General features: G+C 51.3%; 9 protein-coding genes across 9 annotated transcripts; 3 read left to right on the forward strand and 6 right to left on the reverse strand.

Annotated features, from left to right (window-relative positions):
- Positions 1–1,287: 1,287 nt before the first annotated feature.
- C7974DRAFT_417558 (heterokaryon incompatibility protein-domain-containing protein) lies at positions 1,288–4,616 on the forward strand (the record flags this gene model as incomplete). The annotated part of the gene is made up of 4 exons (XM_046144090.1): positions 1,288–1,732; positions 1,795–2,419; positions 2,476–2,537; positions 3,214–4,616. The coding sequence occupies 4 exons, from the start codon at positions 1,288–1,290 to the stop codon at positions 4,614–4,616; spliced, it is 2,535 nt and encodes an 844-aa protein (XP_045993019.1).
- Positions 4,617–4,733: 117 nt separating this feature from the next.
- On the forward strand, positions 4,734–5,710 carry C7974DRAFT_65168 (uncharacterized protein). Its single transcript, XM_046147009.1, has 2 exons — positions 4,734–4,759; positions 4,826–5,710. The coding sequence occupies exon 2, from the start codon at positions 4,916–4,918 to the stop codon at positions 5,612–5,614; it is 699 nt and encodes a 232-aa protein (XP_045993020.1). The 5' UTR covers positions 4,734–4,759; positions 4,826–4,915; the 3' UTR covers positions 5,615–5,710.
- C7974DRAFT_65158 (cytochrome P450) lies at positions 5,710–7,501 on the reverse strand. Its single transcript, XM_046147008.1, has 2 exons — positions 7,203–7,501; positions 5,710–7,153 (listed from the first exon to the last, which is right to left on the reverse strand). The coding sequence occupies exons 1-2, from the start codon at positions 7,391–7,393 to the stop codon at positions 5,806–5,808; spliced, it is 1,539 nt and encodes a 512-aa protein (XP_045993021.1). The 5' UTR covers positions 7,394–7,501; the 3' UTR covers positions 5,710–5,805.
- Positions 7,502–7,610: 109 nt separating this feature from the next.
- C7974DRAFT_319617 (PXA domain-containing protein) lies at positions 7,611–11,412 on the reverse strand (the record flags this gene model as incomplete). The annotated part of the gene is made up of 3 exons (XM_046138715.1): positions 7,611–8,638; positions 8,693–10,508; positions 10,555–11,412. 3 exons carry the CDS (start codon positions 11,410–11,412, stop codon positions 7,611–7,613), a joined length of 3,702 nt encoding a protein of 1,233 aa, XP_045993022.1.
- A 274-nt stretch (positions 11,413–11,686) lies between these two features.
- On the reverse strand, positions 11,687–13,502 carry C7974DRAFT_367656 (pre-mRNA-splicing factor prp46). Its single transcript, XM_046139878.1, has 2 exons — positions 12,759–13,502; positions 11,687–12,706 (listed from the first exon to the last, which is right to left on the reverse strand). The coding sequence occupies exons 1-2, from the start codon at positions 13,390–13,392 to the stop codon at positions 11,847–11,849; spliced, it is 1,494 nt and encodes a 497-aa protein (XP_045993023.1). The 5' UTR covers positions 13,393–13,502; the 3' UTR covers positions 11,687–11,846.
- A 2,119-nt stretch (positions 13,503–15,621) lies between these two features.
- Positions 15,622–16,281, forward strand: C7974DRAFT_380229 (uncharacterized protein; the record flags this gene model as incomplete). Its single annotated transcript, XM_046140507.1, has 2 exons — positions 15,622–15,702; positions 15,754–16,281. The coding sequence occupies 2 exons, from the start codon at positions 15,622–15,624 to the stop codon at positions 16,279–16,281; spliced, it is 609 nt and encodes a 202-aa protein (XP_045993024.1).
- A 1,453-nt stretch (positions 16,282–17,734) lies between these two features.
- Positions 17,735–19,387, reverse strand: C7974DRAFT_466347 (1-aminocyclopropane-1-carboxylate synthase 1; the record flags this gene model as incomplete). The annotated part of the gene is made up of 8 exons (XM_046146324.1): positions 19,222–19,387; positions 19,117–19,158; positions 18,801–19,063; positions 18,606–18,751; positions 18,352–18,554; positions 18,222–18,301; positions 18,003–18,170; positions 17,735–17,939 (listed from the first exon to the last, which is right to left on the reverse strand). The coding sequence occupies exons 1-8, from the start codon at positions 19,354–19,356 to the stop codon at positions 17,735–17,737; spliced, it is 1,242 nt and encodes a 413-aa protein (XP_045993025.1). The 5' UTR covers positions 19,357–19,387.
- A 1,271-nt stretch (positions 19,388–20,658) lies between these two features.
- Positions 20,659–22,323, reverse strand: C7974DRAFT_65211 (FAD binding domain-containing protein). Its single transcript, XM_046147011.1, has 2 exons — positions 21,851–22,323; positions 20,659–21,781 (listed from the first exon to the last, which is right to left on the reverse strand). The coding sequence occupies exons 1-2, from the start codon at positions 22,144–22,146 to the stop codon at positions 20,749–20,751; spliced, it is 1,329 nt and encodes a 442-aa protein (XP_045993026.1). The 5' UTR covers positions 22,147–22,323; the 3' UTR covers positions 20,659–20,748.
- Positions 22,324–22,706: 383 nt separating this feature from the next.
- Positions 22,707–26,648, reverse strand: C7974DRAFT_65209 (NADPH-cytochrome P450 reductase-like protein). The gene is made up of 5 exons (XM_046147010.1): positions 26,077–26,648; positions 25,385–26,028; positions 23,334–25,335; positions 22,866–23,286; positions 22,707–22,815 (listed from the first exon to the last, which is right to left on the reverse strand). The coding sequence occupies exons 1-5, from the start codon at positions 26,195–26,197 to the stop codon at positions 22,791–22,793; spliced, it is 3,213 nt and encodes a 1,070-aa protein (XP_045993027.1). The 5' UTR covers positions 26,198–26,648; the 3' UTR covers positions 22,707–22,790.
- Between the last annotated feature and the right edge of the window lie 576 nt (positions 26,649–27,224).

Consider the following 27,224-nt stretch of genomic DNA (forward strand, 5'->3'; position numbering starts at 1 on the left):
ACGAGCGGGTACTTCACCCATCGAGTAGTGTGACTGACGCGAAGATCTGACAGGCAAACGTAGCATGCACTGTCAGAAGAGGCAGCAAGGCAAATTGCTGAGCTGACTGCCGCCTAGCGTAACGAGGCGCTTTGGGTGGTCAGCAAGACGCAGCACGTATCGAGGATCCTTGTGCAACCGGTGAGTAGTTGTCTAGCTGACAGTAACCGACAATCTAGGCTCAGGGCTTTCCCGAACAGTTTGGACTTCGAATTTTCCCTAAGTCAAATAACATCAGAAACAGTCATGGCCTGCGCACATGAAAAGGACTCACGAGGATTGCGCTAGCGTGGGCTCCCCCGCTTCCACAAGCGCCTGGCTCCATGACGCTCGCTTTATCCCGCGGATTCACTGACATCATTTTCGCCTTTACATACAGCATTTTCGTATCACAAACTACCCTGGGAACGATCGTAACGCAGAATATCTAGAGCATCACTCGGGCTGTGAGAATGCCTAGGTAGCACTCACCTGTCTCAGATCTCATCAATAACAGCCCCATCACAGTACTGTACCCGGGCACGTCCGATCGGCTACTTGGCAAGATGTAGCATCAGGAAAGAAAACACTTTCTTTTTACGATGAACGGAGGTATTTCACTGTAGTTCTGTAGCTTATCAGCTGCCATGAAGGTTGGTTGATTCCTACAAAAGTGCCAAGTGGCTGATCGGACGTGCACAGGTGCCGTAAGTATAGTGTCACGGGTTTCATGGCAGAAATAGGCCTGGAGCTGCCCTTGAAAGGTTGTTCACACTGTCTCGTTTGGATCCAGGTCGATGCCAACACCAGTCGCGAGGCAACCCAGATTATTTATGCTCGTGGGCATCCAGAAGGCAACCCCTTCCTGTAAACAGCAGTCAAAGCCGTGCAGCTGCATGGACTCAGTATCGCCTCACCGAAACCCGTCATGATATCTCTACCGTTGCGACACCGATAACATACATGAGATGTGCGCAAGCGCATTCAATATGTAAGCCAGGGTTTTATCATCGACATGCTATTGGATCGCACGAGGCTGAACATTATGTTTGCATGCAGGCTGGCTGCAAACCCCTCTCTTGAAGCATGTATCATCCGGGCTATGCTGCAAGAGACGGGCAGCTGACATGTGCTCCTACTGCAGAATCTTTGAGGCTGTGCTAGTACTCCAGGTCTTATAACTGGGTTGCCAGCCAATGTTCGAGCTCGCCAGCTATTGCTGCCTGCGAAACAATGGAGTCAGTAGAGATGAGATCGTCATGCGATTCAATGGCAAGCCATCAGTCAAATCAATCCACGGCATTCGATCATTCGGCACCACCAAGTCCAAAGCACCGGCTGGAAGGCCATGGCGAGCGGCGAACATCGTCAGATACGGCTGCACCAAAACCGGAGATTGCACTGCAAGAGCATTCTCCCCTCGAAATGTTCACAGCTAATGAATCCCATCACTGGAAAGATCGTCCTGGCTGGCCGCGCCTTGCAGAGGTCATGTCGAAGGTGCCAGAATTCGCAGCCTTCCCTCGCTTTCGAGAGCTCAACATGAAAAACTTACTCTACTACCAGGTAGAATTGGAACTTTTGCACCACCAGATTGAGATGCAGGAATTGGATGAAAGTTTGAACATCGAACGTTATGATACAATCGTTAAAAAAGGCAACTCGGCCTACCATGACTCTTTAATCAAGTTGAGGGGCTTGTTGCGAGAGTACAGTATGTCCTATCGCTCGAGGGTTTGTTATAAGTGACGTGCAGCTGACATTCAAGCACCACAGACGAGGCATTGCTACAGTTGTCACAAGTTTCCGCGCTAAAAGACCCGGAAGAGTACAATATGCGATCTCTCCGTTCCTGGATCTCGAGCAGCAATTACGGCCAAGGAAGGATCCGTAAGAAAGGCAGTACAGTGAACGCATGGGGTGATGCGAACGATACACAGCACAAAGGCGATCTTCGAACAGTGTTAAGCGCACTGCTGTGGGCTAAGCCGCCACCAAAGAGCGACCCTGATCTCGTTGTCACACATCCGGAATCTAAGATAGATGGACTGACCAAGTGGACGGTATACTATCTATTCCCCTACTGGTGGTCGTTACGGGACTATCGGCGAGGGCAGTCGGACGAAGAGAAACAGCCAAAAGAGCAGGAAGAGAATGAACAGCCAGATCGTAACACCGTCGAGCGGATGTCAGAGGGAGCTGCGCTGCGCCTGACTTCAAGCCTGTCAACAATCGTTGCTTGCTTGATCCCTGTCGTTGCCATTGTTGTGCTCAAGCAGCTCTCTCGTACCCGAGATTTGCTCCTGTGCATCAGTGGTTTTGCTATTGTCTTTGCTGCGGGACTCATCTTTTTAACACAAGGAACGAGTTCAAGAACAGAAATCTTTGCCGCTACTGCTGCGTAAGTTTCACTGCCGTCGGGCATTCGCATTGAAAAACAATTTTGACAAAACGCAGGTTCTCAGCTGTAATGGTTGTGTTCATCTCAGACCCAGACATCAACATACAGATTGCGCCAGGTACGACTGCACCCGTGATCAATTTGTGAGGGAATGCAGTTTTCAAGTTTCGCCTCAACACGGCGATAATACATGATGAGCTCGTACAGTATTGGGGAGCCACCGACAAATGTGATGAGAAGTAGCGAAGACATCTACCTCTGCAGTACCTAATTACACTCGCTAGAACGATAGCAATCGAATGAAATGAAGACGCCGGCTGTCCGGACGTGCCTAAGAGCAGTATGCTCGGTTCAAAGGCTCTTTGGACATGTCTCGGTGACATTGGCGATACTTGATGGTTTGCCAAGTGTACATAGCCTGCCTGGCCCATGTCGCTTACAGAAGAGCTGCAGCAGGATGCATGGGGCGCAGCCGAATGACATAATGTCAATGCCGGCACTCGTATCTTACACCACAGTCTCATTTGTTCCTGTTGACTTCATACATCCGTTCCTTGGTTAGATGTCGCTGATGTTTACGGATGTCGAGAGCGCGCACAGACCCGACGAAAGCGACTTCAAATATCAATCCTTGGATTTGACCCATGATTCGATCCGTCTGATTAGGGTACTCCCGGAACGGTCCGAGCGTGGCTATCTTCAGTTGGCTCTGTGGCACAGCGTCTTTACTGCTCAGTACCAATGCGTTTCATATCAATGGGGTTCGCTTTCGCGTCAGCACAAAGTACTTATAGGTGGTCAGGCCTTGCTCATTAGCGAGAACCTCCACAAGTTCTTACAAGAAGTACAGATTTGGGCGCAGCGTGGCTTCAACCAACCACTCTGGATTGATGCGATATGCATCGATCAGAGTTGCATCGTGGAGCGTGGACACCAGGTTCAGCGGATGGGTACGATCTACTCGAACGCACAAGAGGTATTCGTGTGGCTCGGCAGCCAGGGTAAGCTGGTCGATGCTTTCCATAACTGGCTGCGCATGGCGCATAGCCGCGAGTGTCCTGCCCATTTGCGCCAGCAATGGGACACAGTCCGTTTCAACCCCTATTGGCAGCGAGCCTGGATTAAACAAGAGATACTGTTGGCAAAGAGAGTGACAGTCGTTCTTGGAGGCTTGAAGATCGAGTGGGCCATACTTGGCAATGCCATCGCAAGATCTGGAAATTTGCATCAGTTGCAAGATGAGCACGCGGCTCATCTCTGGACATTTTGGGATGATAAATGGACGAGCAAGCGTTCCACTAGAGGGCCCACAAATTCGACCCAGACCGAGCTCTTCTCATTCTGGTCACTGATGCACATGCACAAAAACGCAGACTGTACCGACAAACGCGACAGAATCTACAGCTTACTGGGGCTCATTGAAGGACATCACAGGTTTCTGGTGAATTACGACGAGAGCGTCGCAGATTTGTTCTGGCGAGTCAGCGAACATTTCAACGCTGGGGACTCACCAGAACTAGTGGACATCTTGAAAGTAGCCTTGCTGGAAGAAGATGCCGGCGATCAACTGCAACAGACTCGAACAGTCGTCAACCCCTGGGCTCTTGTTCAATCGGTCAGACATAAACCAGATACTCGCGTGCGCATCCCTATCCGCCGAGTCATGCCCACAAATTCGATCATACCTCGTATGCGAGGAAGCGTGAAATGCAGCTTCAGTGGTTGCAAGGGGGCTCCACGTTTGAAGTTCACGCGCGATGATCTTCTTCTCTGCACCAACACACAGTCAGATGATCCGACGGACCATGGCTGTATACATGCTATCGCACACCCTTTGGACAAACCTGCAGCAGAACCTTTCGAGATCAGACTCATTGCTCACCATCGCAAACAGACTGCGACCACCATACTTTTGTCAACGGCCATACAGATCTTCGATGTGGGGACCGAGACATGGATTGGGATTTCGACTTGGTGGTCACTTCAGAAAGCTCTCAACATGTCAGGTCTCGATCGCGTTGATCGAATAAGGCTATCAGTACCCGCGACCTACGCATTGATGATATGGTTTGGTGTTCATCCGGATCAACTCGACGATGAGAGTTTTGTGTTCGACACCGGGCTGCCATCTGTCCACCATGCCCTGCCTAAGGGTACCAGGATAACAAAGGACTCTATAGATATACCAGGAAAGTGAGGTCAACTTACTGTACTGACTCTTGTTTTGCAGGTGCATTGTGCCATGCGAAGCGTTTTATCCTCCCCAAGTCCGGAAGCAGTGAGCTCGCTTAACTTTTCACGGACTAATCGCCACCCCGCCGCATACGTTCATGCGGACGAGTCAGTCTCCCTACCTCTTAACTCCTTCCGCGATAACGGACTGACTCTCGACTATTCGTCCGCCAGCTCCACAGGTTGTCGACTATAAATCGACAGCATCACTACAACCATGGAATCGGGCTATCTTTATTACTTTGGTTATCATCTCGATCAAAAATGAAGATAGCAATTGTTGGCGCAACCGGATCTATTGGAAGCATCATCTTGCAGCAGACTCTTCAACGTGACGACGTTGATAGCATTGTCACGATAACGCGAAAACCATTACCGTCAACGGACCCACGAGTACATAATGCTATTATCGAAGACTTCGGTAACCTGGATGACCTCTCAGACGCGACATGGTCGTCAATACGAGACGCCGACACGCTGGTCTGGGCGATGGGCACATACACCTTGAACGAAGACGTCAATTTCACTTACCCCCTGCAATTCCAACGGCACCTTGTACAGCGTTCAAATATACGCGATGGCAAGACGACGAAGATACAATTCATTCTTCTAGGTGGCGCATTCACTGAGACCAACCAATCGCAGTGGTTGTGGTTCCTCCCCGCCCAACGGCACATGAAAGGTCTATTGCAGACCGAGATACTCACGTTCGCACACCAACACAGCGACACTTTGAGAGCCATTGTCATCAAACCCGGTGGAGTGCTCATGGGCGGGGATACCTTCGTGAACAAGGTTGCACAATTTGTATTTACAAGCTGGTTCGTCATTCGAGGTGAAGAGCTGGGAACGGCTGTGGCGGAGTTGGCTGTCAATGGGTCGAAAACACCCGTCATTCCCAATCAGGAGATGGTCGAGATCGGAAGGCGATTGGATGCCTTGAGTGCGAAAAAGGCACTATGAAAAGTCCATGGTATTCTGGATATACGAGTGCTCTTGTCGCGGCAACAACTTGAGGTTCAGATCGACCTACATAAGGCTTGCAGTATAGATCTTATCTTACCTACACGCACGATCATCTGTGCAACCCGCGACCAACAGCGAGGTCCATCCAAAAGAATCAACCTTTCGTCGGATTATCGAACTTTTCTAATTCACAATTTCAACTCCCACTTCACACCCTTGAACTCCTTGCGCCTTCGTATCGTTACCTTAACTTCCTTCACCGGCTTCATGGCAGAGATGAGGGGTCTCTTGGTATCCGGTGGCGGATTCCAAGCAAGCTCATCGTGCGCCTTCATATCAAATCCCAGCAGTAAGACTGCGGAGAGACTGAGGATTTCTGCTTGAGCAAAGTTGCGTCCGGGACACATACTCGTCCCACCGCCAAAGCTTCGAAACGTCGCTGGATGCAGATTACTAGACTTGTCCTCTGAGACGCGGCCATCACTGCCTACTCGCGTGCCGCTAGTACTATACAGGAAGCGATCGGGGTTGAACGACGCTGCGTCCGGTCCCCAGTGGCTTTTGTCTTTGTGCATCACGCTGCCGGCGACTTGAATAATAGCGCCCTTCTTGACGAGGTAGGTGTTTGCTAGCATGGTGTCGGCGCCGATGTACCGTACACTGCTCAGTGGGGCATACAGGCGGAGAATCTCGCGAAAAACTGAGACCAGGGTAGGACACGACTGGCGAAGGAACTCGAGCGATAGTGTGGCAGGACCTACAAGAGCGTTCTCTGTGATCTCGTCGCGTAGCCGCGCTAAGAGGTCCGGACGACTGAAAACATTACTTAGCAACCAGAATGTGATTATACTGGCGTTTACGTTCGTAGCTAATTGCATCGCGACGTCGAGTTTTCCTCTTTCCAGCACATCAAAGATGCCGTGCTGTAGGTGCATTTCGTTGCGAGCTTGCACGATTTCATGGGCGTTTTCGTACCCGCCTGCTTCGATGTATGCTGCAAAGGCTCTGGCGCATCTCATGAAGCCCCGATATGATTTGCGAGCCGTGATGCTGGGGAAAATACCCATCATTAGAACTGTGAGGCCGTTCTCCCAATCCCAGAAACTGTCTAGGAGACTAGGATCCTTTTCGAACGGATTTTGGGGGCCGAAAAATGTTCTGTTGGATGCCTCACAGACAGTCTCACGAACAAAACGGAAAAGATCAACATCGCGATAGTCCTCAACATTGTTGATGAGTTCTCCAAGGAAGCCCAGTTGCGCATGCGAGCCACGTGAAATGGATTGCCATGTCAAGATCTTGTGTGAGAGCTTGTTGATGCTAACTCCTTCCTTCCGCCCAGCAGCGGTGCCTCTCATGATCAACGTCGTGTGTCTGTTTAGGACGGCCAGACGAGGAACGATTTCTTCGAAGATTGGGTCGAGTTCCAGACTCGAGGGCGCCTTTTGCACAGCCGAAGCTAGTTCTGGTGACGTCACGATATAGGTCCGACCCGTGAACATAGGTAGCGTGAAGATTGGATACCCGTGCATCTCACTATGGTTATCTATCAGTAACAATCTTGGAATAAACACGGCGCACTGACTACAGCTCCCCGAAATAGGTGGCTCCGGCGGTGAGCATGCCGATGATGTGCCCAACCAAGGGAATCCTGGGATAGACGACAGGTGGCTCTTGTGGATGAATGTTGAATCGAAGCGCATATTTAAGAAATACGACAAGTGCGATCGCAAGCCCCAGTACCGTTAAATTCGGTGGTGGCACAAGAGCCCACATGGTATATGGAGGCGTCTATGAATATGCGAACGTGGTCTGGTGTGTCGAGGAAATGTTAAACAAGAACAAGGCGAGACAATAGAACAAGAAAAGAAACAAGCCAAGACTCGTCAGCTACAAGATGAGGGGTCAGGCATCCCTGCATCGCTTTAGAACGATCTAGTCTAGTTCTCATAGGTTGATAGTGTCAGCTTCGATTTGCCTTACAGCTGTTGTACTACGCATCGGGGAACAACACCCCCACAACCTCATCCACAATCGTGAACACTAAATGTGTATTCAACCTTTCATTGTTGATCATCCCTTCCAGCCTTCGAGCCGCCGTGACCGCATTGCCCCTTCCGACCACACTACTCGCCAGCTCCGGGATAAGAGTCTCAAGTACCGCCTTGGCTTCTCTTCTGCTCTTATCTTTGTCTTTCTGCGTGCGAGGCTGCGCATTGGGGTCAGGCTGCTTCATGCGGCCACCAGGCCACATCGTATCGGCGAGCTTGTCCACGTACCCTGCGATGGCGTTCCCAGAGGTGAAGGAGGTGAAGGACTCGCGAACCTTGCGCTCGATAGTGCCTCCGAGTAGCTGGTGTAGAACCACGACAACTGCGCGTCCTCGGAGCCAGTTATTCTGTGCGTTCAAATTGAACACCTCGAGGAACAGGTCGCAGATTGGTTTTACCAGCGGCTCAAACTCTTTACTCTCGAAGGCCAACAGTTCTGCCTCGGCTTCTGCATCTCCCACACCGAGACCTGCTTCGAAGCCTGGCGGAGCGGTGGGATCGCCAGGCTGATTGTTTGCTGCGAGTTGTGTTGTGGCTGCTGATATGAGGTTTTGGCCCGCGACTGATAACTGGTCTAGGACTGGAATATTGCCCAGAAACTCTTCCATGCCATCAGCTACCGAACTGTAGATGCGAGAGACGAAATCATTAGTTTCCACAGGGTTCTTCAGGGTGTCTGCTGGGTTGATTGCGGATGCCGATAAGAAGGAGCGAAGTTCGCGTGATCGGCACACAGATGGTATCTGAAGGAGCTCTCGAAGGTACTTCTCAAGGCCTAGGCGGCGCTTGTGCAGAAAGTCTTTTTGAAGCTTGAGCATCATCTGGCGGCGGGGGAATTCAAGGTGTCTGACTTGCGGGAATTTGGCGCGAAGATTTTTCTGCAACTCGTGAAACTCGCTGTAGCGACGGGAGATCACCCATGTTGCAGCCGGCATCTGGTCACCTGCTCTGCGTTTGACCTCGATGACATCTGTTTGGGTTAGGTTCAATACACTTTGACGAGCTACGGTGGAAATTGACTTACACATAGCATACTCCTTGCCATCCTCTTCAGTGCCCACCATGATAGACTGTATGAACACCGTAGCGCGTCCGTACAAACTATTATCGCTCTCCTGAACAATGTACTGTTGCCGCTGCAGCTCTTTTCTCTGTATCTCTCTATGCAAACTGGCCTTGCTCTTTCTCAGGATCCTCAACTCCGCAGCATTATTCGTCAATTCCGCCTTGCTGGTGAGCGAGTCTACGATTGACTCTTGTGTCACTAACCGCTCAATGTCCGCGGTCAGTGCATCAATTGCTTCTGCAAGGCCCAGGTCTCCGGGAGCAGCCTCATGGATGTCTTCTTCATCTGTCTTGACAGCGATAGAGGTCGGGTCTTCAACCTCGTCTTCAAGAAATTTTTCCTCATCGCCAAAAAGATCGTCGTTGAAGACACCGCGCGTCCGTGGTGCACCAACAAGTCCCAGCGATGCTATACTCGGCTTCTCGCTTTCCTTTCTATTTTGCATCTGTGGTCGTGGCGAAAAGGCTCTTGGTATTTCAACTGATCCTTTTCGGGAGCCAATGTCTTGAGGTGATTTCAAATTTGGATCATGAAAAAGTGAGCCTTCAGGTTCGTCCATGATATCTGTCAATGCAGCATGCATAGCATCCACAACCTGACTATTGTTACCGTTGGTATGGGTCTGACCATAGTCAGAGTCTAAGCTTGCAGTCGACTGTGCCATCGTATCAGTGTCGTAGTCATCGTCGAACAGTGGAGAACGGAGTGTGTTGGGGGATTGCATGTCTAGCGACCGTCTGAGCGGCGGTTCGAAATCCTTCATCATGTTCTGGCTCTTGAGGTCAGATGATGAAGCTACGGCACGCCGAAGGTCTCCTGTCGGAAGCTTGAGCATGGGTCTTTGCGATGACTGCGACCTCATCATTGCAGGCGCTGCGGTAGAAGGATTGTCCAGAGTTTGCGCGATTGATTGAGTGCCGATGTTTCTGCTAGGATTCGCAGCCTCGTCCATCGCGAGCCATTTGTAGTACAGATTCGACCTCTTGAACCGTCTAAAGTACGGCTCCTGCAGCTGATCGTAGGCATCAGTCTGGGCCCGGAGTAGGGAGCGTCGTGCATCGTGATACTGCTGCGGAGTGGCCACGCGTCCGGCTTTGAGAAATTTCAAGACCGCCTCTTTAGCTTCGGGTAGTATCTTCATCTCTGCTTTTGAAAGATACGCGTCATGAATCTGCGCAATATCGGCACGGTCTGAATCCGTCCAAGACGGCAATGGGCCGTTAATCTTATCAGCCTCCTCGTCCAATTCGTCCTCAAGTGGATTACGAAACCCATCGACAACGATCCAGAACTGCACCAGCCGCATCAAGTCTGCTTGATCCATGAACTCCATGAAGCAAGATAGGCCAGAAGCATCGTACAGCACTTCCCGAAGGGATGCATTGGCGAATCTGGACGATGTGCGCTTATGTTTGGGCTTCTCCTTGGCTGCCACTTTAGCTCGCACCGAGCCGCCAGCACTCAAGTTTGCGACCTTTTGATCCAGTATACTGCGCGCCGTCTCAAGACGCCGCAGATACACCGCATCCTGCCCCTCAATTTGTGAGTCTTTTCGCAACTGACTCGAGATCTCGCTGCGGAATCGACGGGCATCGGCCAGGGTATTTGTCTGTCGGATTGCGCGTATGAACTTCTCGAAGCGCCGTTCGTTGTCACCAGGCGCAAGCTTTGGAAACTGCACATTTCTGGGAATCTTGGGCGAGGGCGGCGTCTGCTGATCAAGAGCGGCGCGAAGTTTGCGGACTGTCTTACGCTCTTGGAGCAGTGTGCGACCCTGCAGTAATGAGCGCCTGCTATTGTGTAGGCATATTTCAACTTACATAACCCTCCATCAGCTGGTTCCACATGTCTGGATCAGCGACCATCTGCATGATAGGCGACAAGACGGCGCAGGACACTAGCTCCTTGATCAGGACGGTGACCGCCGGACTAGTCATCATGCTGGGCGACATGATCTTCGGCAGTATACGGGAGATGAGGCTGCGTAGATGTTGCTGTTGAATCGGCTTCGTGTTCGAATATGCTAGCGATGCAGCTGGATGTAGACGGCCATCCTTGTACTTGGCCGCAATCGCAAGGTCCAGCTCCTCGCTCTCAGTGACATTGCGCATCAACTTTCGTCCGCGCACGATTTGCTCGGCTTCGTACGACGCGCGCAAGTGGTCGGTGATTATAGGTATGATGCGTGACACGACCATCTCGACCACGTCTACTGCGAGAATGTGGTCTCGGATCTCGCCAAGCGCGCCGCGAATCGCTCGGTCGACCTCGTTGACGAAGGTTGGGCTTTTGCTGATACTGCCGTACCAGCCCTTGACGAAGTCCCGTAGTATCAAGCCTATCAGTACGTCCAGGCTGTCCGACAGTACGAACGAGGCGGGGTATATGGGCTCCATCATGTACTCGTTGCGCTTGTTGAGCGCAGCCACCTCCGCCGCCCATCGCTCTGGCCTGATGAACGCAGCATGCCGAGCTCCATACCCAGTCTCTGTGTAGTGTAACTCCTTACTCCAGGCAGTGGTGAAGGTCAGCCAAGCTCCTGCGGCCAGCGTAGCCAATGCGCCGGCGACGAAGGCATAGGGCAGGTAGTGCAGCTTCGGCTGCCAGTGGGTGAGGTATCCCCAGGCGATGAATGTGGCGACGGCGGCGAGGACTACATCTCTGCGCTTCAGGGCCATAGTCTTTCCTTGGCGAGGTGCATCTTGCGTGGGGTTGGGTAAGATTGGGAAGTCGGTGAGGTTGACGTCGGCAGCGACGCGCCGGCGATACGGTAGTGCGCGGGCCACCGAGAATACGATATACGGCCAAGGGGACCGCGCGGCCAGAGAAGGGAGTGCCAAAGTCACCAAGTATGTCTTTCTGATTGAGATCAGATCAGTCGCAGATGTGGAGAAAATATCGTGCTGGAACAGGAGAGAGGCGACGCTCTGGGAGGGATGGAACGCTCTGGATGGCAGCGACGAAGGCCTCAGCAAAAGGTGACCTCTGAAATGCATACGACGTAGGTACGTGATTTCTAGATCTTCGCGACTCATCTACTTTACAGCTATGGTATCTCTTTCAAACGCCTCAACACCTCCCAATGCAAATGCAACGTGCTTCAATGCCGTTCTTAGAACTTCTGCCTGCCAAGCGTGGGCTGCCAGTCAAGCGGATGCGACTCTTCAGTCGCGTTGTCGTCCTGCTTCCAGATCTGTATCGACTTGTCTGAACCACCAACGATCAATCGCAACCCAGTCCTGTCGTATGTCGAGCACATGACACCAGCCTCCGCATCCAATGAACCAGGCTGCGCGATCTGCTCGGTGTGCTGGAATCGATGCCCAGTCTTCCAGTCCCAGAAGGACATTGAACCATCGTCACCACCGGAGAACATGACGTTGTCTTCGTTCACAGAGAGGGTGTTTACAATGCTGTTGGCGGGCTGAAAGTTAAGCATGAAGTCGCCGCGTGGGCACATCCATTGCTTGATCGACTGCGAGGAGCCGGATGCGAATGTGAATTCCTTCGGGTGCAATGCGAGTGCGCGGACTGACTTCTTGTGGTGTGTCAGAACCGTTTGTGTCTTGCCGGCTGCCAGATCCCAGAGGCGAATGGTAGAGTCCATGGACCCTGTGATGACCTGTGGGTCCGCTTCTTGTGCCCTGATGCTTGCGATGGTACCCTTGTGCCCACTCAGAACGTGTACGTTTGTTCTTGTCCGCATGTCCCAAACTCGAGCAACGCCATCGCGACCTCCCGTAATGAGTACATCGAGCGTGGGGTGTAATGCGAGGGTGTAGACACCGCTAAGATGGCCGTGGTAGTGGCGGATGACTTTGTTTGTCTCCAGATCCCAGCACTTTACCATCTTGTCCTCACCACAGGAGAACAAGTATGGATGGCGTGGCGATATCTCGAGGCCACGGACGGCGCTGATGTGACCAGTGAGCGTAAGCTTTAGCTGCCCGCTCGCGAGATCCCAGAGCTTGACTGTTCAAAGCGTTAGCAAGTAGGTTGTGGATCTGGATGGAAGAATTCATACTTGTCCGGTCAGCTGCACCACTAGCAAAGAATCTGTTGTCCGGATCCACAGCCAGCGACCGCACCCATCCCATATGGCCTGCCATGACCCTCGACACCTTCCAGGGCTGGTGCCAATCTGGCTTCGTCTGCCGGACCGTGTCCTTGCGCACCAGCGCGCTCGACGTCGCATTTCTGCTCGGTGTAGGGCCATTCGCATTAGGTGCTGCGCCCTTCCCTCCCGCTCTCAACGTCAATGCCATTGACTGCGCGTCCTTCGCCTTGTCCGCCTTCTCTGATGCGCCTGCAATCATCTTGCGCATCTTGGGGTCTGAAGCCTGCTCTTCTGCATTCTGGTTCTTGATCTTCTTGCGTCGCTCTGCTGCCGTAGAGGCTGCTGCGGCCATCTTGGCAGCAAGAGCTGGTGGTAATTCGCGGACATGCTCGTATTCGTTGCGAATGCGCGCGGCGACATTGACTTGGTCGGCAGCCGTTGAGGGCGCGGGGGTTGTAGCAGTGATCGAGAATGCCGAGTTTGACGCATGGTTCAGAGCAGCTGATGATGCGAAGTCTGCGGCGAATATCTCTCTTGTGCGTTTTCCCGATGCGCGTACGAGCTGCTCGGTGGAGCTTGAAATCGGTTCCGTTGTCGCCATCGCGCGTCGTTCTGATGTGCGTATGTGCGATGAAGGAAGTCTAGAAGGTCCGGCGACAGCTAACTGAACTGACGAAAGGTTGAGGGATCTTTGCGTTGTTGTCGTTGTCTGGACCGCGGCACGAACCTCAATGATGATTTCCTTAGCGCGACATCAAACCAGAGTCTTGGCGTGTTGTATCGATAAGCTGGAGGGAAGCAGCAGTCAATTGAAATCACGCAACACCGAAGTCTGATCTCGACATCACAAGGCATCGAGTACAAGATGTCACTGGCGACCTCTTAATTCCAGCTTTGATCAATCCTGAAGTTTCTATTCACTGGACCTTCGCGATCATGGTTGAAGAAGTACAGGAATGCTTACCCTCACAAGTCGTCAATGAAGTTTGTTCGCATGTCAACCTTTTCTCAAGAGCGCCATCTGACTGTTCCAACTCTCTTACGGCAGTAGGCAGGTCTGAGGCCTTCATCTCTCCGATATATGAAAGGCAAGTACGTAGGGCACGTGATTAACAGGATATCCATCCACAGGAAAACTAGCCAGTGACTTCCCCTGGACTGAAAATCCTAGCAAATATTTACACTTTGACGTGGTGTAAATTTCACGTCAAGAGCGCGAGACATCTCGAGTACAGTAGGTGATGCTCGGAAAGTCGCACTAAAAAACATACGCTGCAGATAAGTTCAATCCTGCCAACGTGAGTGGCATGTAAGGAACAACGCACCAGTCAGCGCTATAGGTTCTCCAGCTCTAAGAATCGCTGAGGCGCGATATCTTTCAGGTTAGATCCAACAACTTGATCTCCCCTTTCGGTCTTTCTTGTTACGTCAACATGTCCCACCAGGCGAACAGTCTGCCGTACTGCAACGCAAGCCACTGGAGGTTGTAAATGAGATCCTCGTCAATTCTAATCTCTGACAGTTGCGCTGCACGTAATTTGATCAAGCTACGTTCAGCCAAGCATGCTCCGACCCCAGATTTTCCCCAGATTGTTTGCGTTTGACTGCTGGGGTTCATGTGCACGCACATGCTGCCGAGGAACTTCACAACAAACCGAGCCGTCGCATCCGCCATCGTGGAACGCATTTGGATCGGCATCAACATTTCGCAGCTCCTGCAGTAAACCTGACCTGATCTACATGATTGGCAACACTGAAGGAGCTCGATTTGAGTGGCGATTCCATTTTACGAGATGGGATTATGTTTGAGGCTGCAGATGCAGGTACAGTGTTGGTACAAAGCACACACGAGACAATTCAATTTGCCCACGGAGAACCATACGCCACTCGCTAATTCCTGGCGCACTCGAGGCCACCAAGTGTAACGTCAAGGCGTGCGGCCCGGCATTGTCATCCGTTCCATGACTGGCCTGGTTTTGCGCGAATAGTTGCCACCTCGGGAGATGACCAAGAAAGGAGATATGAGACGGGACCAAGGGTGCAAACCTTACGACTGATCATCAGGACTACCTATTTGAATTCTTACAGGTATCGATCGAACGGCTCGATATACGCGTTATAACACAGGACATGCCTCACATTCGTGCACCACAGGACGTTGGGTCTGGGTGCGCGTGAGCTTGTGAATAGCCAAGCCACCCCGGATTTTCTGCATCACGCCATGCCCAAACTAGCTCCCGCCGCGATCGTCCTCGCGGGCCACCTGCAGCACCACACCCAGTCAAGTAAGACTTGTGGCGTCTGGGGCACCGGTCTTGGTGTCTTAACAAGAACACACCCCCGTCGCTTGCTACCGCCGCAACAGCTCCAGACGTAAGAGCGCATGCCTCATGGCCAATCATTCCGGGCCATCCGCTCGCTTTGTGCCGAAACAATAAAAGGGTTTGTCGAGGCTACCCCAGAACGTCTGAAAACTTGATCGTGAAGGGCAGTTGCTCCTCTATGAGCTTCAATCTCATTTGCGGAAAGGGGACATCATCTCGGCGAACAGGCTTCCCCCTCGATCCAGCCCAAGCAAGTGAGGATTTTCTCAACACATCAAGGGATCTGGCACAGTACGGAGGAGTTCAGGAGCTGCATGTGACGATGATGGCGAGTAGCTCTCCTGAATACGGAGTGTTCCTTGCTCAGGGCCAATGCGGCCTATTGTGGTATAAAGCATTGCATGTTCGTTGACTTCCCAGTTCATCAAGCATCACCGTCGTTCACAAACCGAGTCCAACACCCTCGTCCAGTCATTGACCGTCACTTCAGTCCATATTCTACCACCATGAAGACCTTCGCTCTCACCTCCATCGTTGCCCTGGCCACTGTTGCCACAGCCCAGCTTAGCAACATTCCCGCCTGCGCCGTACGTCCCATTCCTTCTTATACCCATGTCTATTCTGCTAACGCTCCGTAGCTGCAATGCTTCATCGGCCCTCTCACCAGCGATGGTTGCGCTGGCCTGACCGACTTTGCCTGCCACTGCAAGCAAGGCGCGAAGCTGCTCAGCACCGTACAGCCCTGTGTACAAGGCGCCTGCACAGCCGACGACCAGGCCACCACCATTGCGGCCGTCGAGAAGACGTGCCAGGACGCCGGTGTACCAATTGAGATCCCCGACGCTACATCCGCTGCTAGCTCTGCTGTCGCATCCGCGACCTCCGCTGCTGCATCAGCCGCCTCTTCTGTTGCCTCTGCTGCTGCTTCCGTGGCAAGCTCAGTTGAGAGCGTCGCGTCGAGCGCTGCTGCGTCCGCTGCGAGCAGTGCTGCTGGCGCTATCACCAGCGCTGCCAGCGCCGCCAGCAGCCACCTTGCTACGGCGACTTCCAACGGCACTGCGCCTGCTACCAGCTCATCGGTCTCCGAGTTCACTGGTGCTGCCGCCCACGCTACACAGGCTGCCGCCGTTCTCGGCGCTGCCGCTCTTGCTCTCTTTGCCTTGTAAATACTTGTCTAAGTTATTAGCCTGTATGGTGCGACGAGACATGGCTGTTCGATGAGTAATGACGGACCTCGCGGTGAGGTGCTAATGTGGTCGGATTGGATTGCTTGTACAGTAACAATAAAACATAATAATACTATGGAGTCGTCTCAGCAAGGTTTCTATGTTGTACATCGTGTATGCATTGTACATGGAGCTGTTGAGATGTTCGGATTCAGCGACTGACATCAGACCGTTGCCTGTCCACAGTAGGCAGCTTGAACGGTGTATTGACAAACGGCACAGGCGAACACCCCGCCGCCTGTACATCCTCGCTGGGACTAGACGTAGCACTTGGCAACCATGTCACCCTTTTGGTTCATTCTATACTAACATCGAGTTTACTCCAATCTCGACCTCTGTCGACAACCATAGCGCGTTATTGTGCTAGTATAGGTTTACTAACGCTAAAACTCGCTACCAAGCTGCGCTTCTCAGTCTTCAAGATGTTCTTCAAGCTTCGGATGTGCTCAGCAGAGTTTCAGCATGCGGAGAAGTAGATTCACCGTAGTCTAGTTCGTATTTGAAATCAGTATTGTTGGCTTACCCGAAATACCACTCAAGAGCAAAAACGTCGTCCATGTCCGGTATGGAATCTCGATGAAAGCCTCTCAAGTTCGGAAATACCATGGCCAGAAGTGCTGCAGAGTTACAGACACTGAGCGGATAACGGCCGGCCCATTGCGAGCTGAACACTTCGATGCGCAGATACTTGATCTAGTCCGGCTGAAGAACTCCGGCCAAAATAGAGTAAGCTGATTGATCCCTAGAGACTTTTCAACGATTAACAGTGAAGCATGGTGGCTAGGATAGCCTGCCAGCGTTGGGTATAGACCAAGATCCTTCAGAAATCCTAGAGAGATGGGCCCCTCTTAGGTGGCATCATTGAATAATAAGTAGCGCAACGAGTGTCGACGTTGCAGCAATGAGTTTTCAACGGTCCCATGCAGTGGTGTCGCTCGATCCAGCCGACATATGAGAATGGCTCCAGAGAAACGCAACTCTGCAGAATAATGCTGACAATCTCACGAGAAGGCTCACCTTGGAGCGAGAATCTTATAACAGACGACGTCCTCGGAAGACATTTCTACGTCTTTAGAGTTTGCTGTACTGCTTTGCTGCGACTGGGTTCGCTGAACTACTTGCGCCATGCTTCTAGATGGTGACGACGGAGCAACTGCAGTTTGAATTGATTGGAGATTACACTAACTGAATGAGATTTAGAGTCTAGTGTGATGATCGAGAGATAGACGCGCGTGACAAATGACCAATATGAGTTGCTCTGGTGCAAGAAACCGTTGCTATCCTTTCTCCATTTGAAGGTCCCAGATCAGTCTAGTCTATGACTATTGTAGAACAAGACCACCCTAAATCTGTTTAGCATCATCGTAGAAACAACTTGTTTATCCACGGACACTCACCTCCGAAGGCCTTCAACTAAGGAGTCCTTGTCAACCGAGAAGATAAAACGAAACTTTCCGGGGCTTTCATCGTAATATGCATGTCCAGCCGACATTTCCACGCCATTGTCATAGAGCTTCTGCCTCAGGTCGTCTTCTGCTTGCCACGACAGACTTTGCAAGCATATAGACATGTCAATCCAGAGGAAAAACCCGGCATTTCTTAAAGCACCAGACGTCAGTTGTTGTTTTGTGCGAGCAAATGTTGGCATTTATTTCACTTACGCTTTGCGAACATATGGGATCCCAGCATCGTTGAGCGCCTTCACTACAATCGCTTGATGTTCGCCCAATGCGCGAGCGCTCTCTTCTAGGAACTGTGTGCAGAACTCTCTGTCCTCGAGTATGCTAGTAGCGATAGCATCTGTCAATGGTGTTGCGCCATGGAATCGCCTGGAACACGAAGTTAGCGGAGATGAAGCATATGGTTCTCGCGAGACCTACGCCAGAGACCGCACAGCCTTTGTAAGCTCTGGATTTCTAGATACCAGGCATCCCAATCTCAGGCCGGCAGCAGCAAAGTCCTGGATAGCTGTCAGATGAGTGGCTACCTTTTTGAGGTGACACGGCCTGCCTTGGAAAAACCATAGAGGACGTGGACAAGCTGGCTGTCGATTATTCCGGCCAGATCGATGGAGAGTATTGAGGTGAATCCCGGGGTAGATTCGTCTGTATAGTATACAGAGAATGCGTAGATCTCATCGCTGATAAGATAAATGCTGTACTTGTTGCAGAACCTCATGATGGCTTCCAGAGTCTCCCGAGGGTAGCATCGACCTGCAGGAGTTACTTTTCTCCTTGATCCTCGAGCAATTGTCTGTTACCTACCAAGTGGATTGTGAGGATTGGTAAGGACCAACGCTCTTATCTTTGTGCCACTCTTCTCTGCCTCTTGTAGAGAGCGCTCGTAGCAATCAACTGCATCAACACTAAATTGATCCTTGTCATTGAACACGGTGTAGACCAATTTACAGCTGCAACCCGTCAGCCGCTCTGTGATATATCATCTCAGTAATGCCTTACTTGGACATAGTCTGTAGGTCTGGAGCGAAGGATCCGTAAATTGGCATCCCTACGAGTAAGCCTTCGTTTTCTGCAGTTGTGCACAGAGCCAAGATGTTGTTGAGTGCGGTCACGCCACTGACAAAAGATATCTCATCAACTGTTGTGGGAACGGCCGGCAAGAATCCAGTGTTGATGAAGTTGGCCATCGCTTGTCTCAAGCGCTTGGAACCAAAAGGCCCATGGTGATAGGTTAAGGTGTAGCGTTCGAGCAATGGCAAAGACTAAGATTTGATTGAGTCAGGTCCACCAAGGCAATGTTAAACCTTCTACTAACCCGAGTCTGCATGAAGTGGAGCATCTTCGCTTGCATAAGGAACTGTTTAATGCATCTATTAGCACCTGTGGTTACAAGTAAGATAATGAATTGATGGAACCACACATTCTCGGCGTTTGTCAGGGATACGAGGCCACTCGGATGCTTGTCTTTATCGTACAGAAGCCCTCGCTCCTTCATGTAACCTGCTGCTAGATCTAAAGCCGAGTACACATGGCCGCGAGCTGATAACATAATCATCAGCAAGGGATCTAAAGATAATGTTGGTAAGAATAGGGCTACAAAGCTGTGGTAGTGGTTGTTCGGGGGCCTACGGAGTAATCGTTAAATATTCCTACGGAGTCATCCCTACGGAGTATGTCTTTGCCCTCGGAGTAACTGTTAAATATAGTTTATTTTTCTCACACGTCCGAATAATAGCTAGTGTAGGATTTGCTTACTTAGCACTTAGTGATTGCAACGTGGCCGTCACTGACTTGGCAGTTGTTCCCTTGTAATAAGTTTTGCTTCAGGATAGATCTTTGAGAATTAAAGTGATGTAACACCGGTATAAGCTGACTGTAAGCAAACTACCTGCAACATCCTGCAATCAATCTATTCATTTCCAGTATAGCACCGGACAAATGTATCGAGTCCGGCGTTTTCTGACAATCTTCCATTTAATACGGCTCTGTGCCTCGTCGGTGCTGAAGATGGTCACGCTCTCTTGTACTCATGAGAGCAAGATTCTAAGTGATGATATCTATTTTGTCGGCGCTATTGGATACTAGCCCCTGGAATGTGTGCTTCGGATGTTCAGTTGTCGCTTTGGCAAGACAAATGGGGCAGAGCTCAAAGTCCTTACACTTGCACTTATGGCGAACGCGATATATTCGTTTGCCACATCCGTTCCAGATCGTGTCATGAAGAACTCTACTTTTGGTAATGGTAAACTACCACTGCAAGAGAGTCTCTTTGTCGATCTCCTGAAGAAAATTTGACACTTTCACTTTGAGGCTGACTGAATCGACAAGGGTAGGAGGGCCCCTGATTTCGGCGTCACTAGAAGTACTACCGGATGAAGAAAAGCGTTTTGACAGCAATCACCGACGCTGACTGCTGGCTCCAACAGTCCGTAGATTTACAGCCTACGTCCAGTCGGGACACTAAGAGGGTAGGTAGTCCATTCATCCGCAGGAAGTCGTTCGAGGCCTCTCGTTCTCCAGCGTAACGATCGATGGGCTCTAGCCGCTGTTCCACATCTGTTCTCGCGTAGCGAATGGCATTGAGTGATCGGGTGTGCTTGATGGGGCTTTGCGTGACATTGACGACCCTTGGCTTTTGGGCAGATCGTAATGTATAAGGTCAGGAGGCGTATTGTCCGCTAGACCTACAAAGGTATCTTTGAGGTCTCGGGGGTGTGATACGTAAGAGTCGGTAATTTCTTCAGGTGAAATTTCTGGAGATAATGGAGTGTACCGTCGCCGATTTTGTTTCGATCTGAGTTCAACCGCTCTACCTATAATACAGAAGGGTAAAAAATAGGAAAGCTAAGATTTGTTTGCTGGCTGTTAATAGCTTGATATTCTAGACCCGTAGACTTAGCATCACCATCGATCCTCTGTCCTCTAAGGCTGGAACATAGATATTCTTCTAAACGTCCTTTCCTTTTGTATAGATTGGATACATCCATGGAATGCGCCCTCTAATGCGGTCCTCACCCAAGACGTAATTGAGGACTCTGCCTTGCTTTATCTGTGAAGCGGCGATGACCGTTTGCAAGAGCCACTGAAAAGCGTATAGAGGCCAAACGAACCTATACAAAAACCAGTAAATCGGATTCGCCCAAGCGTGCCCGCGAGTTGTGAGAGACGATACACCCCAGTCGAAGTTCAGGGCTGTTTTTCGAGCGTCCTGATAGTCCTTGAAGGTTTGATGCAGGGTGTCCTCGCTGATATCAGAGGTCATGCTCGAACCCACCACATCGTGCAGCAGATTGCAAAGCAATGCAATGTCCTGAATTCCATTTGTGAAACCGAGGCCTGCGTTGGGGGTGAACTTGTGACATGAATCCCCAGCAAGGACAATCCGCCCCAGGCTCCAATGCTCAAGTATCCCTTCTTCCAGATTCGACATACCTGCTGTTGAGCTGTTGTAGACGTCCTTGATTCGCAACTCCTCATTGACAGGCCAATCTGCGAAGCTAGCTGCAAACGCATCCATCTCCGTCTTGGTGTACCGCCTGGGCTCGTTGGTTGGCTCATCCAGCTTCTCGTAAAGGAATATCCAGGCGCGATCGCGGCCGGTCAGCCACATGACGGAGCGGTCTTTGCCTTGCGTATCGGCTCCCTGCCCAGCTTCGCATGGTCGCGGAAGGTTGGACCACAAGCATCGGTACCTGGCTTGAAAGGGCGGCTCTGGGTTTCTGCTGGCAGAAAATCTGCTCTCGGCTGAAAGCCTGTGCATTATCTTTCGTGTTTGGCTGTGCACACCATCGGCTCCAATCACCATAGAGCCAGAGTATATTTTCCCGTTGGCGCAAGTGACGACTACACCGGACTTGCTAGTTGAGATATCGACAACTTTCTGACTGAGCAAGTATTTCTCTCTTGCACCCTTTGGCAACCCGTTCAGTAAGGCTCGAACAAGTTCGGCTCGATGAAACGTGATCAACTCGAGGCCAAAACTAAAGTTGGAAGTCAATCCATATCCAGTCAAGATTCAATCGTTTGATCAAGTAAACAGTAGCACTTACTTCCTTCTCATCAACTGGATAGATGTACTATCCGTGAACTTTGTACCCTCCTGGGTGAACGATTTGTTATAAAGCAACTTTTCCCCAATCGAAAGCAATTTGTCGAGCAGACCCAACTGCTGCATGAATCGCATGCTTTGTGCTCCAAGCACAAGACTCGCTCCGACATCGACGGCAACGTCATCGTTTCTTTCCAGCACGACGAAGTCGATATTGGCCAAATGCAGCGCATGAGCAGCGGTCAATCCGACCGGTCCGCCCCCAACAACGATAACTTTGAACGGGTTGTCTGTCATCTCAGTAGAGGATTCTGTAAGAACGTGGTGTAGGTGATGTCTTGCCTGTTGTGTACCACAATGTACTATATACTCCTTGAGTTGAACCTTGATACCGAGAGAGGCTCCGACGGATCGCGAGGGTTCCGATCAGATCTGATTTGACTGAAATCTCGAACGATGTAATCACGTTCCACCCTGTAGGTCGGCGACGAGGCGCTTGGGTAAAAACGGCGGACCACGATTGTAAACTAAGCAAAAAGAATTGTCGGATCCTTCATATCAATTGCGAGGAACATGCTATTCTGCGGGAAATGCGAGGCGTTTCTTCCCAGTCTTGTAGGCAACGTTAGATCGCCAATACTGCATTATCCTTTACATCCGTATCCCCAAAGCGCCTTGATCTCGGTGTTGCACACTTGTACCCTAATTTGCAGAGGGCCGAACCGCATGTGGGTCAACGGCGCGTGCGATAAGACGTTTCGGAACATATTGTAGCCGGTACCCGAGCTGCGAGCGACCCTCGGAACTAATCGCCATCGTTTGCACGGCTATACTAAGTAGTAGAGCATCCCCTGCCGTTTCCTGTACTGTGCACGACACCTTTAGACTTCCGCCATGCCGGCGTCGCCGTCATTAGCCCGTCCGTCAACTATTCTGGCTACTTAAGCAAACACGTCTGTTGCGAATCTATGTTCCGTTAGCTACGTAAATTCAGTTTCACATAATCTTGTACTCACCTCTCATTCCTCAAGGCGTCGAACCAGTCGCGTGCCTTCTGATCATCCACCTCCACTCCATCCTTATTCGTCTTCGTCTCCTTTGCAATCTTGATCAGAGTCTCCTGTGCGCCATCGCCAACATCCCTGCTACCACACACAAATAGCTTGGCACCGGCCTCGAAGAGCTCAACGATCTCTTCACGATCGTGGTACAGGCGGTCCTGAACATACTTGCAGCCTTCCGACTGCTCCGGAGCTCGGGAGAATGCCAATCGCAACGAAACTGCGCCGAGCTCCTCCCACCTTCGAAGCAGATCGGCATAGAGCAGGTCGCTGTCGGGTCCGTGACAGCCGTAGAACAGGAGAGCAGGGGCAAGCTCACGGCCGGCTGCGAGCTGAGCAGCGCGCTCTTGGATGAAGCCTCGGAAGGGCGCCAGACCTGGAGAGTGTTAGTTCCGCATTTTTGCGGCGTGGGGACATGCTTACCTGTACCAGCTGCGATCATAATTACGGGTACTTTCTTGGAGTCCTTTGGCAAATGAAATGCCTGGTGGCTGGACCGGACGCTGACGTGTAGCTTGTCGCCTTCCGCAAGGTTCGACAGGTAGTTCGAAGCAACGCCTATGTAACGGCCTTGGCCGCTCAATGCTGGCTGGTCGACAACAGCGTAAGTCAAGGTGACGTTGTTCGAGTCCCAGAGTGGTGACGAAGAGATCGAGTATTGGCGAATGCGCATAGGCGGCTGCATCTTCAGGAACACTCCCAGTGGCAACTGAACCGAAGGGAAGCGCTCGAGCAGATCTAAGACTGAGATTCGCTTGGCTGTGATCTCACTAGCGAACTCATCATCTGCAAGGCGTGAAAGCTCAGATCGAGTGTTTTCGTCTCGTGTCGCATCTGCGAGAGCATGGACGTTACGCTTGCTTGCCGGCTGTGCGAGTTCGACGTAAGCCCCAAAAACATCAGTAGCACTGATGGGCTGGTCTACAGGCAGTGTTGTTGGTCCAGTTGACGAGAGGGTCAGCATGCTGTCCCAAGATAAGCCAAAGTATCTCATGGCACGGTGGATATTTTCTTTGGGGTTGAGGGGCAGTATAGCAAGGTAGTCGCCCGCGGAGTAGGTCATGTCCGAAGGCAGACTGATTTCAATGTGCCTCTTCTCAGAAACACCGGAGCCGGAAAGAACCTGGACATTTTCAACACGTGCCTCGCGGACATCTTGGCGCAGTGTCGAGGTTCGCGGTGTCGAAATCTCAACATCGAGGGTAGCCTCTAGGGAATCACCATCAGCTTCTGAGGATCCATACTTTTCGCGTACAGCAGGCCAGAATACTTGGTCTTCCCAGCTCTCAAACTCGGTGAAGATGTCGCCTTGAGCAGCGTCTGCGGCGCCCAATTCCACAAGACGGGTAGCACCGGCCTTTTCCAGCTCCTGATTAAGATATTTCGGGATTTTCTGGAACGTTTTCGCCCAGTCACGGTGGCCACAGCCGAAGACAGCGTACGACACATCCTTGAGCTCGTTTTCCTTCAGTGTACCCACCCATTGTACGAAATGAGTGGCGTTATCAGCTGGCTGTCCCTCGTACGACGCTGTGACAATGACGACCGGTCTGTCCGTTGGTAGGTTGTCCTTGGCAGTATCCAGAGTATCAACAACATCGGCTCTAAAACCGTGATTCGCCGCGTCGCTGGCCAGCCTGTTCGCGAGGGCCTCGCAAGTCCCGCTGTTCGAGCCGTAGTAGATAGAGAGAGGCTTGCCTTTCAAGTTCTCCTTTCGCACCTGTGGAGCTCCGTTCGCTGGCGGCGGGTCGTTCAGCGCGGCCGAAGCCAGTTTGCGCTCGAGTTCAGTGGCAGATACGCCGCTGCGAAGGTGCGCACGCATGTAGAAACCCTTTGGCTTAATGGTGAGAGTTTGCTTGACCTGGAGTTGATACGACGGATCGTCCATTGAGAAGTTGAAGTTCTGCAGAAGGATAGCCATCACCAGTAGGGCTTCTTGCCAGGCAAATGGCCGGCCAATGCAGCCCCTCATTCCGTTACCGAACGGCTTCCAGCTGTTAGGGTACTCTTTCTCACGACGAGTGAACTCTTCATCAAGCATCCGCTCCGGTCGGAACTCCTCTGCATCCTCTCCATACACAACAGGGTCGCGATGGATCTTGGGCAGGAGTACGACGAGTGGCGTGTCGGCCTTGACTGGATATCTGTCATCAAGGACGGTGTCTTCTTTTGCAGTGATTCCTATTGATGGTGCGGTTGGTGATAGTCGTAGGGACTCCCGTAGTACCGCATTCAGGTACGGCAGTTTGGTAAGATGGTCAACGGTGATTGGGCCCTTGCCAATCACATTATCAACTTCCTGCTGCGCAGCTTCGTACGTGGCAGCGTTTTTCAGTAGATAATACCACGTGAAAGAGAGGAGGCCAGATGTCGTCTCATGTCCAGCAATCAGGAATGTGATCATGTTATCAACCACACTGTCATCCTACAAATTGTTAGTTCCAGTGGCAAAGAGCTCAAATGCAGATACTGACCGACATAGTCTTTCCAGTTCTTGGATCCACACCCTTCAGCATTCCGTTGAGGAGGTCTTTCTTGTCTGTCGGATTTTCCTTGCGATTGTTGATCACATCGAAGCTTGTTCTTCGTAGGAGTTCAATGTCCTCCTGGTACCTTTGGCTCTCGGCACGGTAGAACATCTGTGTTACTGCATCTCTTCGCGAACGATCACCGCTAACTCTTAAGAAGTCCCCCATGGCTTGTATCATGGGATGCATGCTCTCCGAGTAGTAAGAATTGAAGCGATAGTCCATTGCGCACAGCGCGATGGTGTCAAGTGTAAGCCGTGTAAAGTCGTCCGTGACTTTGATCTTGTGGCTAGGACCATGACGTGCCCACTTCATAACCAGCTGTGAAGCGATGTCATGCATCTCCGGGAACATATTGCGGATCGCCAAGGGACCAAGTTGGGGAAGCAGTACCCGATGTGCAATCCCCCAATTCTCTTCTTCTGGACCTCGCGCCGTGAATAACCCATCATGTACACCGTTTCGAACTTGGTTCAAAGAGGCTGCAATAATTTTCGAGAAGCGCTCCTCGTTGCAAATCTCGTCCATCAACGCTTGTGAGCCGATCACAACACGATCATTGCCGGCAAGGCTGAATTTCCATATTGGACCTGTTAGAGTTAGTAAAAAGTCATTACTAACCCAATAGACTGATATACCGTATGTGTCGGTGAGGTTACACATCGACTGTATGGGGTTTTCAGCGTCGATATCTGATACGTTGCCCACGAATGGCAGACCTGGTGGACCAGGAATTATTGCTGTGTCTGATGAAGCCATAGTTGAAACGTGAAACGGATGGAGTAGAACGAGACGCAAAAAGAACAATTGATGGGAGATTTGGGTACAGGAAACGTTGGCTTTTTGTTGCCTGAAAGCGTTGTGCTCGTCTTGTGCTGCGTCGGAAGCTACTTGTATCGTTCGCGCATGAAACGACACCACAGAGGACACACCGCAACTCTCGCAAATCACGTCGCGTATCTCGCAAAGATTTTAGGATGATCTGATAGCTGCTGGGTTGTTGCCTCGGTCGGTGTTGACAGACGTAGGGATGCTGATTGGTCGATGGCTCTTCCGGGAAGTTAGCCGCGCCGGAGCTTGTCACGGAGGATCAGAATCGGCCGAACGTGGAGGCCAACAGATCCGATACAATTGAGTGCTACAGTAGATGCGTATCTGGACAAAGCTTGCGAATTACTGAGGGCTGTGCTGATGACGACTCCTGTTGAGCTGTGGGGCCAAAGGGATGACGCTGCATTGCAGCACCGCGGCGAAACTCATGCTCCGAGCTCCCGCAACGATCAGGCAAGCCAGATCCGAGCACACCTAGCGCCAGTCCTCCTAGTCTATTACTGCTTGACTCCAACACGCTAGGGGTAGTTGCACTTTTATCTCGTGTTATCACCACGGACTGCACCAGACTACTGCAGCACCATAGAAGGTATAGCTGCAAAGCATGCGACGCTCATTTCGAGCTTGAACAAGATTTACACCACACTAATAGACATGTGTTATATCTCTCCAGAAGAAATGCTAAAGCTACCGCACAGCACAGAAACCATATCAGATGACAATTACTAACCTCTCAGTTCCGAGCCTGAAACCATCCAACTCATGAGACTTATCCCGTTCTTACGTGGTGATGTGGCATGGGGGTTCCAAAATGGCGGTACAGAGATCCTTCCGAGATCGCAAGCTATCAGCTATGACATCGAACGCGACACACAGTGATTCGAGCATTGACGCTGGGACGACGAGTACATGTTACCAAAAGTTGTTTCATCCTTGGATGCTGCGATTGTCGATC

The sequence above is a fragment of the Boeremia exigua genome (genome assembly GCF_020726555.1).
Source record: "Boeremia exigua strain MPI-SDFR-AT-0100 chromosome Unknown C7974scaffold_12, whole genome shotgun sequence".
In the NCBI taxonomy this organism is placed as follows: Eukaryota; Fungi; Ascomycota; class Dothideomycetes; order Pleosporales; family Didymellaceae; genus Boeremia; species Boeremia exigua.

Excerpts from the sequence above, each read along its gene's own strand:
- C7974DRAFT_65168 (XM_046147009.1), top strand. The coding sequence starts at position 4,916 with ATGAAGATAGCAATTGTTGGCGCAACCGGATCTATTGGAAGCATCATC.
- C7974DRAFT_65158 (XM_046147008.1), bottom strand. The coding sequence starts at position 7,393 with ATGTGGGCTCTTGTGCCACCACCGAATTTAACGGTACTGGGGCTTGCG. Across the intron at positions 7,154-7,202 it reads ACCTATTTCGGGGAGCTGTA|TGAGATGCACGGGTATCCAA; the intron begins GTCAGTGCGCCG and ends AGATAACCATAG.
- C7974DRAFT_367656 (XM_046139878.1), bottom strand. The coding sequence starts at position 13,392 with ATGGCGACAACGGAACCGATTTCAAGCTCCACCGAGCAGCTCGTACGC. Across the intron at positions 12,707-12,758 it reads TGGTGCAGCTGACCGGACAA|TCAAGCTCTGGGATCTCGCG; the intron begins GTATGAATTCTT and ends CGCTTTGAACAG.
- C7974DRAFT_65211 (XM_046147011.1), bottom strand. The coding sequence starts at position 22,146 with ATGACAGACAACCCGTTCAAAGTTATCGTTGTTGGGGGCGGACCGGTC. Across the intron at positions 21,782-21,850 it reads ATCCAGTTGATGAGAAGGAA|TTTTGGCCTCGAGTTGATCA; the intron begins GTAAGTGCTACT and ends TTCCAACTTTAG.
- C7974DRAFT_65209 (XM_046147010.1), bottom strand. The coding sequence starts at position 26,197 with ATGGCTTCATCAGACACAGCAATAATTCCTGGTCCACCAGGTCTGCCA. Across the intron at positions 26,029-26,076 it reads TAACCTCACCGACACATACG|GTCCAATATGGAAATTCAGC; the intron begins GTATATCAGTCT and ends TAACTCTAACAG. Across the intron at positions 23,287-23,333 it reads TATGATCGCAGCTGGTACAG|GTCTGGCGCCCTTCCGAGGC; the intron begins GTAAGCATGTCC and ends AACACTCTCCAG.